The 17,120-nt window shown below is 35.9% G+C and overlaps 1 protein-coding gene across 3 annotated transcripts in view; it reads left to right on the forward strand.

Annotated features, from left to right (window-relative positions):
• FMN2 (formin 2) overlaps positions 1 to 17,120 on the forward strand; it is a 144,184-nt gene that overhangs the window by 44,139 nt on the left and 82,925 nt on the right. For 2 of the 3 annotated variants that reach the window (XM_042891123.1, XM_042891134.1), the window contains 3 exons: positions 1,015 to 2,741; positions 3,788 to 3,932; positions 15,932 to 16,019. In XM_042891123.1, coding sequence (XP_042747057.1) covers positions 1,015 to 2,741; positions 3,788 to 3,932; positions 15,932 to 16,019 — 1,960 coding nt within the window. The remainder of the gene's footprint in view (positions 1 to 1,014; positions 2,742 to 3,787; positions 3,933 to 15,931; positions 16,020 to 17,120) is intronic. The other variant, XM_042891142.1, reaches the window with a different exon arrangement.

The following is a 17,120-nucleotide window of genomic DNA, read 5'->3' on the forward strand; positions in this document are numbered from 1 at the left end:
AAAGAATACAAAAGAGTAAATGGATATAACTAGGAAAAAAAATTCTTGAAGACTTTGTATTGCAGCATCACTTCTGTTCTATGTACTGTTCAACATTTCTGAATAAGCACCAACTGTTTGGGGACTTTTTTTTCTTTTGGTACCTTTTGATAAAGCACATACCTATTGCATTTAGTAGGTTTTTTTTCTGATATTTAAGAATATAAAAATTACTGTGCTATTTAAGGCTCATTTCTCCACTCAGTGAACTGAAGGCAGGATCAAATGTTTGAGAAAAAGAGATGAAAAATGTGAAAACAGTCAATTGGAGAGTAACCATTCCAGACAAGAAGCTTTTCTAATTTCACTCATTCACATTTCGTAGCTTGGCAGAAGAGAGTCAAATTTTAGGTGGGAGGAAAGTTATCTCCTAATTTTGTCTTCATTCTTTCCGAAGCACCTGAATGGAAAGAAGCATTATTACTCTCCATTTTGAGATTAGTTTCTTTTAAGAAGTAAACATTAAATATGTTCTGCATTCATTATTTTTACCATTAATGTGTATATATTGAAATCCAGCAGTCGGAAGTATTTGAGTCTGTTATGTGCAGTTCCATCCCTTTGAAGAAATGCTTAGCATATTTCCAGATAACAGAATTAAAGTGTTGCAGTGCCCTTCCCCCCCATAATAGGTGTGTATCAATGTGTACAAATGCACTTAAAGCACTTGTTGATTGTTTTCTTGGTTAGGGTATAAGGGGGGAGAGAGATGTTTCTGGAATTTTGCTTTTGCCAACTGTAATGAGAGCTGAAACACACTCATGCTGATAAAGGTAGTTTTATACTGAAGCAAGTCATTTTCCTAAACTGTTTTCTTCCACTCTAAGATACATCTATTCAAAATGATACCTGTCTTTAAAGGCTTGTCAACTCTGAGGCTCTGGAATACCAATATTCTTTGCCAAAATCTTTTATATGTAATAGTAACAAATATTATCTTGTTTGTGTTTATTATATGTTCCTTTTCTCTTAAAGGATGATTCGGAAGTGAAATCTGAGGAGCGTGCCAGTGTCATCCAGCAGCTTGAGCAAACTATTGAGGATCTGAGGACTAAAATTGCAGAACTAGAGAAACAGTTCCCTGCTACAGAAGTACAGACTACAGAGAGGGAGCAGGAAAATGAGCATGTGCATACTGCCTGCAAGGAATTCAGTAGTGTGACTCCTCAAACAGAGGCTGTGCCCAGAACTGTGTCACAAGCAAGATCTGTACAAACGTCACCAACAGAAGATTATTCAGTACACAGAATGCCTTCAGCCAATGCACTGCCACTGCCCCCTTCACCACTGAACTTGGAAAGTGGCAAAGGTGAAGAGCCATCTGAGAAATTGCCAGCTCTAGAATTACAGCCTACATTTTGTTCTGAAATCTCCTTAATTCTGTCACCGAAGCTAATCTCGGTGCCCTTGGATGCAAGCCAATCAGTACAGACTGCTTCACATTCGCCTCTTCCAGGACCCAAAGCTAATTTGTCCCTTACGTTTGAAGGCGAGACTGAATTTTCTGCTCCTCATCAATCGATAAGTATTACAAATGTGACTTGTAGTGAACATTTCCTTTCTTTACCCACAGAGCCCACATGTAGCATCCCCTCATCGCTATCGGCCACTGAACTTGCTGCTCCTGTACCTGGGGAACATGGCTCTTCTGTCACTGCTTCCACGCCCATGGCAGGAGTACCACTCCCGCCACCCTTGCCCAGCTCAGGACTCCCTCTGCCTTTTGCTGGCCCAGCAACACCACAACTGGACCACTCTTTGCCTGGTGTAACAATAGCACCCCAGCAGTTGCTGCCGCCTCCACCACCTCTTCCTCCTCCTCTTCCTCCTCCTTTGCTAAGCGGGGAGATACCAGTGTTGCCTCCAGCTCCCTCTCTCCCATGTACTGGAGTACCACCCCCTCTACCACCACCTCTGCCAGGAGCAGGAGCCCCACTCCCTCCTTCTGGTGGGGGCATCCCACCACCTCCACCACTACCACCACCTTTGTCCGCAGCTGGTATCCCTCCCCCACCTCCTCCTCTGCCTTGCTTGGGAATACCACCTCCACCCACAGCACCAACTCTATCTGGAGTAGGAGTGCCACCACTTCCTCCACCGCTGCCTGGAGGGTCCATGCTACCATTTCCTCCTCCACCACCACCACCCTTGCCTTGTGCAGGTGCCCCTTTACCACAACCACCTCCGCCACCTCCTCTACCTGGTGCGGGAGTCCTGCCTCCTCCGCCACCTCCTCTACCTGGTGCGGGAGTCCCGCCTCCTCCACCACCTCCTCCGCCACCTCCTCTACCTGGTGCAGGAGTCCCTCCTCCGCCACCTCCTCTACCTGGTGCGGGAGTCCCACCGCCTCCTCCGCCACCTCCTCTACCTGGTGCGGGAGTCCCGCCTCCTCCACCACCTCCTCTGCCACCTCCTCTACCTGGTGTGGGAGGCCCTCCTCCACCACCTCCTCTACCTGGGTGGGGGGTGCCACCTGCAGCCCCACCACCTTTGCCTGGAGAAACGGCACCCCTTCCACCACCAGCTCAAGGCAGTGCCTATACAGCAGTTCCACAAGTTGGTGGATTTCTTCCTCCACCATTACCATCTGGTTTATTTGCAATGGGCATGAATCAAGAGAAAGGGAGCAGGAAGCATGTGATAGAGCCTTCTCGACCCATGAAGCCTCTTTATTGGACAAGAATTCAGCTCCACAGTAAAAGGTATGTTATATAGCTGTGAAGTGTGTTTTTGCTGTCTTCATAGCATCGTGTTATGAGCAAAAAGATCTATTTACTGCTATGCAGATCTTTATGAGAGACTTAGAGGAAGTTCAGTACTTAAATAGGCTGTCTATTCCATTTATAACCACACAAACTCTGAGTAATATTATTTATTCATGAAAGCTCATTTAGGGCAATATTTTCAGCTGTCCCGTGAAGTTGTATATCATATCTTAATCAGAAGTCTTTTCCATTAATGGGTTTTTAGCACTGTGTTTGTGATTTTCCCACTTAGCTTTCAAGATAGAGTTGATCTTTCTGTTGAACAGGAGTGAATGAACTTTGCTACTGTCTTTCCTCCAGGTGAATGTATGCTGAACAATTCTTATTCTTCTCTTTTCTTTGTCTTGTGACCTAGAAACCTTTTTTCACTTTGTACACCTAGCACATAGAGTCAAACCACAGGTTGCGGTGGGTTGTTTGTTTGTTTGTTTATTTTTGTTGGTTTTGTTTTTTGTAGCATGGCTGTATAAATCTCTTGTAGCTCTTATCAGTTGATATGATCCTGAAATACTCAGGTTTGGTTGTCGATGATTTTCATTTGTTTGTAGAGTATAATTCTTTGTCATAAAAAACCTGTTTCCTTATTAATCTTTTCTTACTCTCTGAGTACTGACAATTTATCTACTATTTCTTCTACCTTTTAATGATGAACATCTTCTGTCTTCAGTTTCTTCTTGCCACTGTCAAACACGTGGTCTGCAGATAGCTGTATGTTTCTACTTCTCTTTGTGTGCATGCCTGTGTATTTTATTACCTATTTATATTCCTGTGTATGTGAAGTGGAAAGTATAAACAAGTCTGACAGATTTCCTGTGTGAAAAAAGAAAAGAGGTATTGGGAAGAGTGAACATTATATCTTATCAAAATGCTGCTGGTAGAAGTTAGGCAACAACTTGTAAACTGCTGCTATCTTATTTTCTTCAATCAGCCATTTATGATTTTAGTTTGACACTACCCTACATAGGTCTTTTGCTTAACTTTAGAGATTCTAGTGCTTCACTTGTGTGGGAAAAAATTGAAGAGCCTTCCATAGATTATCATGAATTTGAAGAACTATTTTCTAAAACAGCTGTTAAAGAGAGGAAGAAACCTATTTCGGACACCATTACAAAAACAAAGACCAAGCAAGTGAGTACTCCATTTAATTTCAGATATTTTCTAGGCTGGCTTTTACATAAAAGATTTTTGCATGCACCTGAGTTATTTTTTCTGGTTTGAAAATTTCACCACATATATATGCTATATAGAAATAGAAGAAAAAAATGTAGGATGCTTTCCAAAGCTGTCTGTTGAAGAATGATGGTTTTGCTTAATTAATTGCTTTGAAGTTTTATTTTATATATATATATAAATAGGATATAATTTATAGAATTATATTTTATATATAAATATTTTATATATATTATATTATTTATATATTATTTATATATTATATATAAATATTTATATATATTTTTATATATAAATATTTATATATTAAATATATAATTTATAAAAGAATAAATTATATATATATAAAATAGGATATAATATATAAATATATATATATTTAAAACTTTGCTTTATCCACTTGATATATAAAAAGATATAGATATGGTGATTGAAACTGACTCCACATATGATACTTCAATGAGAAGTATATACGTTATTCTAGAGGATTTTATACATGAAAGAAATGGATGTAAATTACCATGATTTCAGAGGAAAGTGATATTTAAGAATCTAATTCCTGATGTTATACCAGTGATAATAGTTCTAAGTTTATAGTGTGTTTATATATAGTGAATATAAAGCTTATGTATACTAAAAATGAAAAACACAGTCAGGGAAATATAATAATTATGTCACTGATTTTTTGAAATAGGGTTCAAAAAACCCACAGCACATATTAAATGTGCAATTTAAAACTTGGGGTGAAAGAAATAGATCTGAATATGTAGTTGACTACATAGAGGCTCTAACCTTCTTGGATTTGAAATGCCTGACCAAATTTTGGTGATGTGATTGGTAATTAATTCACAATTAAAATTTCAGGCTATAGAGAAGATATTTATTACTGTTATTCTGTAGAATGCTAAACCATGTTTAAAATTCTTGTTTTCTCTCATCTTCACTGTTGCACTTTTCTAAACTCATTACTGGGAAGTTCTTCCCCCCCCCCCCTTTTTTTTTTTTTCTTTAAAAAAAAAAAAAAAACCAACAACACTGCTGTGCAAGATTTTATTTCCTCATTGGGTGTGCAGTGATGTTTTTGTGTTTCTACACCTAGTAGTCATGGGTACATTCCCCATCACATACTTTTTTACTGTGCTAGCAACCTGCTGCAGGCAATAGAAAACGTACTGAAGCTCAAATGGTTATGGTTAGGTGCTGGGATAAGATCTTCGTCTGGATAGATTGGCAGGATAGGGCAGCTACACACCTGTGTGCTGCAAAAGATACTATGAGCTCGAATAGGTGTAAAGGTAACAGTGCTGCTGCTGTCTTGCTGTCCCCGCAACACATCTCTGCAGTTCCAAACTATACTTGATGGTTTCTCTATAAACAGTTAACTCACTTTTTTTGAGGTTTAGTGGTGCAAGTCTCTAAGCAGAGTAGAAATCATGATTGTTTAATTCTGTGGCATAAACAGAAGCAGACAGCAGTTATAAGTAAACACTGCATGGGGATTTTAATACTAGCAGTACATATTTTTTTGAAATGAAAAATACTTAACAATAAATGTAGGTAAAGCTAATTGAAAATGACTGACTGATTGTTCTTAACTTGAAAATAAGTTGTATATGGCAGAAATTTTCACACAGAATTTAAGGAAATCTAAGTAGCTGCCATATTTTAGATCAAATATTCATGTGGGCTACTTAAGTTGACAAAAGAGAATCTTGTGTTCTTCTCTTCCTCCATCCGAACAAATGATCTGTCAAGAAAGAGAAATTACATGATGGTGAAGTCAGATTTGCTGTGTGATAGTACCTGAGGAAAGTGATCAACCAATTGATAATCAAATGTGCTAGAAACAACACAAAAAGGCATCAGAGGCTTTCATTAGAACTACAGTTTCATGTGTTACATGTGTTGCAGATGACTAAGTTCAGTGTTTGTGTGTGAACAGAGTATGGGCTTTTCATAGCATTGAAGTGAGGAAAATTAAAGCAGAACACAAAAAGTATGCTCTATGTACATACGCTAAGTAGTTTGGAACACGGGCCTTCATTCTCAAATGCTCTTCATTTGTACGGCAGTAAACACTTTGGTAATGAAGTCCATCCATATTTAGCAGAAGAAGCGGTTCTTTGGAGAAAGCATGGCTGTAATTCCACAAGTATGTTTTTATAGAAAGCACTAAGTGCTGTTTAAGTAGTTACTGACTTGCATGGATTCTGTGATAGTTATGGGTATTGTAAAGACCTTAGAAATGGTGTTTCTGTAGTGATTTTTACTGGGATGTATTATGCAAAGCAGATGTATTCTGTCACCTGTTGAGCTGCAGGAGAACACTGTAAAGTACGATCTGTAAAGCTTACTGTGCTTCTCTCCAGAATATTTCTAGTTTGGCAATTGTTTTTCCTCCTTATATTGCTGTGTGGTTATACTAAATGGATGAATTTCTTTTAAATATTGGATGCAAAGTGCTAGCTTAAAGTAGTTGTCAGATAAAAATACCCAGATAACTTTCAGAGGCATAAAATATTTGGTACTCTGTAAACATCTGATTTTAAGAAGTGTTTTTATTGTAAGCTGAAATAAAAATATATTTACAGAAGAGGCCACACTGAGGGGAGAAAAAAAGATTTGAACTAATCGGAAGAAAAATTTGATCGTTTGGGGTTGGTTTAGTAGGTGAAATATTTATTTTGCAGTAAACTGCTGTTCTGCACGCTGTTATTTATGCTATGTAGCATACAGTATATGCACCTGTTTACTTGTGTACATGTATATAGACTTGTTACCATTTACAAATATTTGATATTCACCTTCTAAAGTGATAAATTTATCTGCATTACTGTGGAGGTTTGGATTTTGTTTGCTTTCTTTTCGAGTTAAAGTTAATTTTGCCCTAGCCAAGTATTGTTTCTAACTTTTTTTCCCATTAGTATGACCATCTCAAATACCTGAAGAAAATAAAACAATTCTTAAAAAATAGATTTTGCACCTAGCACCGGATGAAAGCCACATTAAAATCCATCCTACTGCAATAAAAAAGGAAAAAAATGAAGGGTCAATATTATTTACGAACGCAATTGATTTTACTCTTACTGCCTTTTATTTGGTGCTATGAAAAAAGCTGTGATTTACTTTTCTCTGATAATACATGTATGTCAAATTCTCAGCTGCTTCAAATGTGTGCAGACTCGCTCAATGAGAATGCCTACTTAATCTTCAAAGAAAGTCTTTTATGGAGTATATTATAGGTGGAGCTGCCATTACTGCATATTAAAGTGATCTGGCTTTCGTTATAAGTCCATCTTGTTATAACTTTGCCAAAAGTTAGCTCTTTAGGCTGCAAATTTTTTTGAGTTTTTGTTGCTTTTCTTTTACATGTTGGGTGTCAACTTCATTTTGCCTGTTTTAAAAAAGAATACAAAGTCTGTTTTTGCTCATGTCTACATAGCTTTGAACACTTGAAATGTGGAAAATTTTTATCAAATATGTCTTCTGTTAGCTCTGTAAAGTGTTCCTCAAATTTTGCCACTCTACAGGCTATATGCAATACCACTGTTGCTCAGAAGAGACTGCAAGTATAACTCTAAAGACTTCTTTCCTAACCTTGTAATGGTAGATTGGAAAGTAGGGAATATGAGGCGGTGAAGGTGAATAACTGAGATGGGAGTGAAGAAATGAGATCTGACAGATGGAAATATAGAGTATATCAGGTCTGATTTGTGTCATCTCTTACTCTATCTTAAGTAATTTCTCTCTGGAACCATTGTGAACCTGGAGTGGTGTCAGTATGGGTGTCAGCAAATAGTTAACTCCATCAAACCTATAGCATTTGACCCAATCAGTGGATAGAAACTTGATTTTTGGAGTGTCTTGTTCAGCCGTGTCATGTAGTTACAATATTTACTTACTTATTTTTACATTAACGGATACTATTTTTCATAGGCTCTTTCCCATATCTTCTGCAGATTGTTATGAGTACAGTTGGTAATGATGATCTTCAGCTACTTAGTAAATGGAACTGTTACCTGAGTAAAAATGCTTTTGTTGGTTTTTGCAGCACTTTAAAAAAGTATACTTAGTGAAGAAGAAAAACAATCTCTTGTCTGAGGCCAAATACTAATGATAATACTAATACAACACAAAAAACTTACAATGTTCTTTTGTGTGGAGAACACTGGCTAGTATGGATTCCCAGAAAAAATGGATTATGTGGAAAGATAGTATGCAATCAGAAAATCTTAATATCACTATCAGCACAACAGGTTGACAGAAGGGACTGAATTGAGTTGCGTAGATTACTTTCCTAGCTCTTGAACCAACATCTTAGAAAGCTTGCTGATGATCTTTTTTTTTTTTTTTTTTTTGAAAATAACATACATTTATCTGCAGAGAACTTTTCAAGAGCCGACCATATGTTTATAATCTATCATGTAAATGAAAGAAAAATGTTAAAGATATTCTCATATGGAAAATCTAGTATTAATCTATTGAAATTAAGATTTTAATCTCTCACTTCCACACCAGAAAATAAATAATAGGTTACTTAAGTTTAATTTTGTTTCAAAAGCCTTAGATGCAAACAAGATGCATCAATTTTGCTAATGATTTCAGCGTTTTTGAATTTCTGAGTTGAACACAAAGACGCCATGGTAATAGAATACTAGGAATGAAATGCCACATAAAATGAGCATAAATTGGTAAATAAAGTTAATGTCATATTGAGTTAACAGATAAAAGATTATTCACATTTATTCATTAATGAGGAAGGACATCAAGGGAAAAAGAATATTCCAAAAAGGAGAATTGTTTCCCTCTGCAAATAGATGAGGCACTGTATTAAGAAGTCTTCTGTATCCACATTTATTGATCTCTTAGCTATGTCAGTGGCCCAACTGTTTCTTGCTCTCTTGTGAACTCTTCAGAGGCAGAGTTGGAGTACTGCTGCCCCCACAGACAGAAATTTTAGAGTTTTCTGAAACATAATTTTTATTTATGCACTATTAATGATATCCTGAAGTTATTTATGAATTTTAATATCTCATTTGTTTTGCTTGTAAGGATAATTTTTTATTAGAGGCTCTTTGAATGATTTTTGCGTTTTACCTTTCACTCTATTCTTTATACAACTTGTTGCATGTTTTCTTTACTATTTGTTTTATTCTTGACTTAAATTCTTCAAGATTATTTTTTGCAAACACAACTTGACCATGTATCAAATCTCTCTGCCTGTTCAGGCTTCCCAGGTTGATGTCATCTTTTATGTACATACGTTTCTCCTTCGTTCTTCCTCTTACTACTTTTATTCAGATCATATATTTGTGAGTTTAATAAACAAATGTGAGTTTGGCATCTGACAATGCTGTAATCTCATCTTGTGACCAAAGAGCTCTAGAAGTTTCTCTACTTTGTGTGCTTATCATCATGAGTACTGAATGGTTCTGCTGATTTAATGGCATGGTTTAGCTGCTGCTGCTTAACATCTTATGGATTCTGTCAAGTTGAGAATTCAGAGTTGTCACTTCTTAATCTGAGAAGCCATTCAATTGTCTGATAATGGCCTCATTCTGTTCCTTTATGCAGTGGAAAACCTCTGTAGGGGAAGGTTGTACAGAAAGTTTGCTCAAGTACAGGGGAAAAAAAGGATTTAGGCTGTAGTGAGTGACTTCCAGCAGCTGTGCAACTGAAAGCTGCACAAGTATAACCCAGATCTTGAATCTTGAAAAATAGCTGCCACCTTGGTCTGTACAGAACTCTTACTGTGCCAGAAACTGAGTTGAGCTGCCTCAATTATGGCTATCTTTCCAGGGAGACTGGCGATTGTATGTTTCTATAGGAAGCAGTTTTAGATCTTTCATATACTACCTTTTCCATCTCTCCCTTGAATGTCTGGGTGATGATGCTTCTCTTAGCGTGTTGGATGTGTTAATGTTAGATGCTATCAAGGGAAAAAGAATGGGACACAAAACACACAAAAGAAAGAACAGAAAACAATATGCATTTCTTCTCCTGTCTGCCCACCTGCTTTTTTTGAGCTGAGAATGCAAGAAAGCAAGCTACATCTGAACTCAAATTCAGAATTGGATGTACATATGGATTGAGTGCGTTTCACCTAAAGAGAAAAAAGAGGTTAGTACAGTGATCATGATGATTTAATATTTTAAAATAATGTTCAATTTTTGTGAATATCCCTAATAGTATTTTTATCAGTAATGACTTATGAGTTAAACAAAGTTTTAGTGCCAACATGAAAATCAAGTTTTTAAGGTTACTATTTTTAATTTGTAATGAAGTCCAAAAAGACTTTAGGTAAGACACATGATTTTCATTAAATCATAGAATGATTTAGGTGAGAAGGGTCCTTAAAGATCACAGAATCTCAAGAGATTCTCAAGGATCTCGAGAGATCAAGTCCAACCCCCCTCTCAAGCAGGTACCGTATGATAGGTCAAACAGGCAGGCATCCAGATGGGTATTGAATACCTCCATAGGATCCTCCACAATCCCTTTAGGCATCCTGTTCCAGTGTTCCTTTGCGCTTACTGTAAAGAAATTCTTGTACATGTTTGTATGGAACTTCCTATGTTCATGTTTTAGGCCTTGTCCTATTGCTTCGCACCACCAAGAAGAGCCTGGCTTCATTCGCATCCCACCTCCCATCAGACACTTATAAACATTAATCAGATCCCCCCCCTCAGTCTTTTCTCTAGGCTGAATAGACATGGGTTACTCAGTCTTTCCTCAGATGGAAAATACTCCAGCCTCTTTATCATCTTTGTAACCTTCTGCTGAATTCCTTCTCAGAGATGCCTGTCTTTTCTGAAGTGGGGAGCCCAGAACAGGACATTCCAGATGTGCCTCACCAGGATAGAGTAGGAGGGGGAAGATCACCTCCCTTGACCTGCTGGCCACATTCTTTTCTAATTCATCCCTGGATTCCATTGGCCTTGGCCACAAGAGAGCACTGCTGGTTCATGGCCAACTTGCTGTCTACCAGAACACTTAGGTCCTTCTTCACAGAGCTCCTCTCCTGTACAGATGAATATGGTTATTCTTCCCAGGTGTAAGACTCCACACTTGCTCTTTTTAAACCTTGTCAGGTTCCTCACTGCCCAACTCTCCAGTCTGTTCAGTTCTTGTTGAATAGTAGCACAGCCTTCTTGTGTGTCAGTCACTCCTCCCAGTTCTGTATTATCAGAAAACTTGCTAAAGGTGGATTCTGTCACTTCATTCAGGTTGTTAAGATGTTGAACAACACCAGACCCAGCACCAGCCCTTAGGGAACACCACTTGTTACAGTCCTCCAACCAGACTCTGACCTGCTGATGACAACCTTCTGCCAGTCAGCCAGTTCTCAGTCATCTAGTTGATTATCTAATCACCCCTCTGCTGTGGACATGACGCTTTGCTGATGATGATTTGGAGAATTATAGGATCACAAGGTTGGAAAGGACCTACAAGATCATCTAGTGTAACCATCAAATTAGAGAATAATGCAATTTTTGCTTAGTGGTGGTCAGTACAAATAGCAAGAACAAAAAAGTTGTAAAGAAAAGGAGGCAGTTGCAACTAAAAGAGTTCGTTGGGAGTGAGTACAGTAAATAATGTTTTCGACTGTAACCATGTGTCATAAGAAGGTAACATTGCAGATTTTATTCTGCAGGCTTTTTCCATTGTTTGACCTGCCCTTTTTTCTTTTTCTTCCTCTAGCTTTCTATTTGTCTTCCTGATTTCATTCTGTTAACTTCAAATAAAATATTTAAAAATAATAAATTCAAATCTATTTGGGCATGCAATATCTTTTGAAGACTATTCAAAAGACTTGTATAATTCCTAACGTGACAAGGTTGTTCATGGTAGTGGTTCTGATCACTTGCAAAAAAGCAAGTGTTAGTTCATTGTAGAACATACACAAAATTTTCACTTTTTATGTGTGTTTACCAAGAAAATTTTAGCTTGTTGGATTTCCATTTTTTAAAAAAGTTTATATTGTAGACCCTGATCATTCACTTTTGTTGAGCCAACTCACAGAGATGTTTTCATGATTACAAACAGAATACAAATTTAGAACAGCTACAAATTACAACAGCTACAAATTTAGAAATTAAACTTTAAGGTACCCATGTCCTTCAGATGCTGAAAGAAGTAGGTGTAATTGTGGTATATAACAATCAGTTAAACTATCAAATAGCTTTAAGCATATAAAAAATATATATTTCTTATGATCTATTTTTAAGCTAAAGAATTTAAACTTCGATATTTTATTTCCATCCCCCACTCTAATCTTTAGAATTAGGTTACTGCAATTATTTTTAATGATGAGTATTTAAATATTTTTGTCTCCTTTTGAGGATTGCAGTGTTTATCTGAATTATTACTGCGTATCTGAATCTAGATGAAAAATTACTCAGATTGCTTAAAGTGGTAAAAATTGATTTTATTTAAATCAACATGTTCCATCAGAACAGGTAGGCTGTTAGGCAGTCAGAACTGGGTGCTATGTTGTTTGGTAGGTATGAAGTAGAAATACTTTATCTCCTGCTATAGCAAAATATCCCCACCAGGTGTATTGTGTGTTATTTCCTCTCACGCCACTGCTAGCCAGAACTAATTTTTGGTTTTACCTTAAATAAAATTTAAAAAAATAACTAATAAGCTTTTATGGGAATGCTCTCTTACTGTTCTGTAAGGAGGCAAGGATATCCATGTGACAAATATGGTACAATTCTTTGGTCATGTATTTTATAATTGGAATATGCTGGAATCCACAGGAAAGAATTGTTGTTGCAACAGCAGATCAAGATTCCTGCATTACTGCCATGATGCAATCTCCTAAAATCTTGTTTGGAACTTCTGTATTTCTGCATCCTCTCTATAAAAGCTACAAGCATTTGTACAGTGGCTTTCCTGCTTATGACTTTTTGTAACACAGTAGTTTTTCAAAGCCACTGAGACCCAACAGGATAATTTTGCTTAATGCTAGCAGTCAAAATCAGAACCAGAGAATGAGAGCCACTGAAGAATTCCGTGCATTAAATAAATATTTTTCTGGGGAAAGGGGAACTTTTGTATTTTTACTTCAGGGTTCTCATCAGCCATGTGTCTTGTATTACCTTTCATTAAATATCTTTTTGACTTTTTGACTTTTTTTGCTGTTTTCAACAATCAGGAGCAAATTTGGCAAATGTAGTTTGTTTACTGTTTAACAATGAAGACCACTCAACAACTAAAACGTTTGTGCTAGACTTTAGGCTTCAGATAAAAATCTTCTTCTTAGTTTTTTTAAAATTTCTTTAAAGCAAAGTGTCAGGGTCCAGACTAAAAAGGAGCTGTGTGTTGTCTGAGATTTTAGATCTTGTAAAGATTAGTTTATCAGTCTTTTGTTGCTATGTCTTTAAATGATGTTATTAGCCTGTGGACAGTCGGCCTACACTATGTTGCTGATTAATTTTGTTTTGTTTTTAAATGTGGGATTTGCTTTAGGCACTTATGTTAATATTCATATTTTCTGAATTAGTGTCATATTGTTAAAGGGTTCTATTGGAAGAAGATATAGTTTTCATGCAATTTATTCAAATTAGGAAGGAAGAATGAGTAAAGATGAGTATGAAAACTGACATAAAGCCTACATTTTAAATAAAGCTGGACAAAACAAATAGTTGTTATATAACCACACTTTCTGTTCCTTTTCTGAGCCCCCATTTACTTGATGGTGATGCTCTTTTAGTATTTCTGATGTCCTTGAAGTTCAGAATTGTGGTAGAAATAATGACCTATTGTGCACAGGAACAGTGTTAATTTTTTTTTTTCTTTTGATCACTGCAAATCAAGTCAGTCTCTTATTCATCAGCTCACTTTAAGAAAAAAGCCACTTTTTTTTCCTGTGAACTTTCAGATCAGGTTACTACTAGAGCATGTGACTCAGATTTTCTGGACCTCTAATATTGATGCCCCCTGAAAAGAAGAAAAGGTTTGTTTTAGTCTGTATCACAAAGTCATAGTTAATGTATCTAGTGGCTATTTTTTCTCTCTAGTTTTGGTTCCCATGCTACATGTGTAGCCCTGTTCTTGGCAGCTCTCAGATTTAGATTGCTGATGGGTGGTAAAAATAGTGTTTTCACAAGTTGAATCTAGTAGTAATATAGTAGTGTATGGGTACTGACGTTACTAAAAGTTGGAGAGTCCCAAGAACAGACTTCAGATAATAGTTTATCTTTACAGGAAGTCTCAGGTTGTTTGTTTTAGCTTGATCACAGTTCTATGCTTAAATATCTGTACTCCTAATAGGAAATAATTAGAGCGATTATAGCTGTAATGACAGTGTGCAGTATCCCAGTTATATTTTTTGTGAATTATCATAGTTTTTCCCTTTGAATTCAGAAAATAATTATCTTCTGTAAAACAAGATCTTCTGTATCTTATCTGTAAAATTTTGAATTCAGTATATTTGACTTCAGTGTTTAATACTAATGCATTGTGTGTTATATAATTGAATGAGTACTTGCTAACTTCTGACAGATGACACTGACAGCTAAGTCTTTCACTATGTGAACAGTGATAATGCTGCACCTGGTCTGTGATTCCAAGCCTTTTTACTTAGCAGGATGCAAGATTTTCACTTCACTGCAGTGAAGTTAGAAATTCATGAGGAAAGGGAAATACCTGACACACTGATGATTACAAAGGCACAAGGAAAAATAAATAAAAATAAATAGAATTGGCCAGCTAATCACATCCTCAGAAAACTTTCTGCAAGCATTTGTGAGTTTATCAAGCTTCCATTTCTAAGCAGTTCTAGTGGGATAGTTCTAGTTTAGAATTTTGCTGTTCTTCATCTACTGCTCAGTCATCAACTTAAAAACCCTTGTGTGAAAACTTGAGTTAATCAAAGAGCAACTGTAAACATCTTGTGGAATACTTCAATGGATTTTAAGATATGAACTGTATTACATTTTTTTGCTAAAATATTTTTATTAATTTCATTTATACTCATTAATTACTAATTATTTTTTCCAGTGGGCTGTAGTTGTTATGGTGTCTCAGCGCAATGATAGAAACTACGTAACTTGAAAAAGCATATCCCCTACCTGATCGAAATGTAAAAGTAACATGAATTCACAGATCAAATATCTGTTTTCTTCTTATAAATTCAGTTTTTTTATTTAGCATGTAGTACAGCATAAAATTCAGAAACCTGAGTAGATCAGCATTTAATCTTCTACATCTGCATAATGTTGTAGCCCTACTTAGAATCTAAATTCATGTCACTTTGCAGATAAGAAACCTTTCCAGTAATTACTTGCTAATTGTTTCAGTAACATGAAATTTATATCCAGTGAAAGTCAAATAGCTTAAAGCTACCTGTGAAAGACAGTTCATAAAATACTTGTTGCTTTTATGTTTGCAAGGCAAATATGTACAGAAGTACTTTTTTTTTTTTTTGCTTATTTGATAAAAAAAAAAAAGCTTAGATTTTTCTCTGTTTTCTAACTGATCAAAGAAACTACCAATATGTAATAGTTATTTTTTTTAATAAAATTGTATTTGGTACCTGCAATATTAAACTTGAAAATGAGACACAAATTCTCACTGTTTTAGCTTACATCAAAGATGGAAATTATTGTGTGGTTCTGGAAACCAAAGAAATTCCATGACAGACATAGAATTTTTTTATATGACAGCCTGTTTCATACACCTATAACAGTAATGTGAAATTTAAAGTGTGCATCCTAATGAAGCATAAACTGTAAGGAAACTTTACAGTAACTTTTAGATTTAAGATTCAGCTAGATGACATTTATGTTTGTGATATATTCAGTTTGAAGCACCCTTAAAAATAATAATACTTTTTCATGCATATATAAATTACTCAGAGTACTATTTTTTGAATTTTTTGTTAGTATTGCAAAATATATTCTAAAATTTTTCATGCTGGTGAATATTAATAGATGGCTTTATTTTGGCAGGTTGTCAAGTTATTAAGTAACAAAAGATCTCAAGCTGTTGGAATATTAATGTCTAGCCTTCACTTAGACATGAAGGACATTCAGCATGGTAAGTGAAATAAATATTGTTGATTCTATCTCAAGTTGCATCATTAATTATCTGGAAATCATTGTTATTCCTGTATTTTCTTATGTTAAAAAAAAAAAAAAAGCTTTATTTTAGTGTTTTGTGAAAATAGCAGATTATGGGCATTTTTTTCCACTTTTGTAACATATTCAATTTTCCACTATAGTAATTAGATGTGTTGAATGTTTATCTGCAGAATTACCACCTATAGTTCTGAACAGCAGTTATCTATGTGGCATGAAATCTAAACTCTTTGATCTCAGAGGACTGTGATGTGTTGTTTTATTCTAATTCAAAGTACCCAAGAGTATATCCAGAAAAGTGTATTACAACAGTTAATTGATTTGCTGTCTAAAGTAGTTCATATTAAGGGGGTTAGCTCAAACTGGAGTTGTTTCATCTTCAACAGCTGTTTATAATGGGAGATTTTTTTGGAAGGAGTATAATACTTATCACATTTATGCTAAGAGACAGTAGTGCAAAAAGGTGAAAAGTGGAATTGCATTTATACTCAGAGCATCCTTTATGTTTCCCAAAGGCTTTAAATAGATTTGAAGCAGATTGAACTATCTTGTGAAGTGCCAGCCTATCTATTAAATAAATGTGGTTTCAAGTATAACACAGACTTCATAAATCACGAAAACATCTTGTGAACTTTCTAGGTTACATATTTACAGCCATGCATTCAGTTTACTATTATTTGCTAACTTCGTGAAATTATTCTTAAGTAGAAGCAAATTTTAGTGCACTCTGTCAGCTAATGAGTAACTCTTAATCACAAGATTAAGTTTTTATTAAACTGTTTTGATCGTTAGGAGACTTCCTCAAACTGAAGCACTTAAGATGGTAGTCATAGAGCAAGGCGCCAGTACTGGCGCCAAGAAGTACTTGGTATTTCCAAAGCTGGCAGATGTAGTTGAGTTAAGTCATAGAGCAAAATCTGAAAACAATGATATGGTCCTTTCCTTCAGTCAAATATTCAACTTGGTTTCAGTTAATAATGAGAACCTTATGAACAAAGGAGTCCGCCTAACATCTGTGTCTGTGGTAAAGCCAACACAAGTTCATTGAAAAGTTGCTTGC

Source organism: Lagopus leucura, unplaced genomic scaffold, assembly GCF_019238085.1.
Source record: "Lagopus leucura isolate 7727_CA_CO unplaced genomic scaffold, USGS_WTPT01 Super-Scaffold_73, whole genome shotgun sequence".
NCBI lineage: Eukaryota > Metazoa > Chordata > Aves > Galliformes > Phasianidae > Lagopus > Lagopus leucura.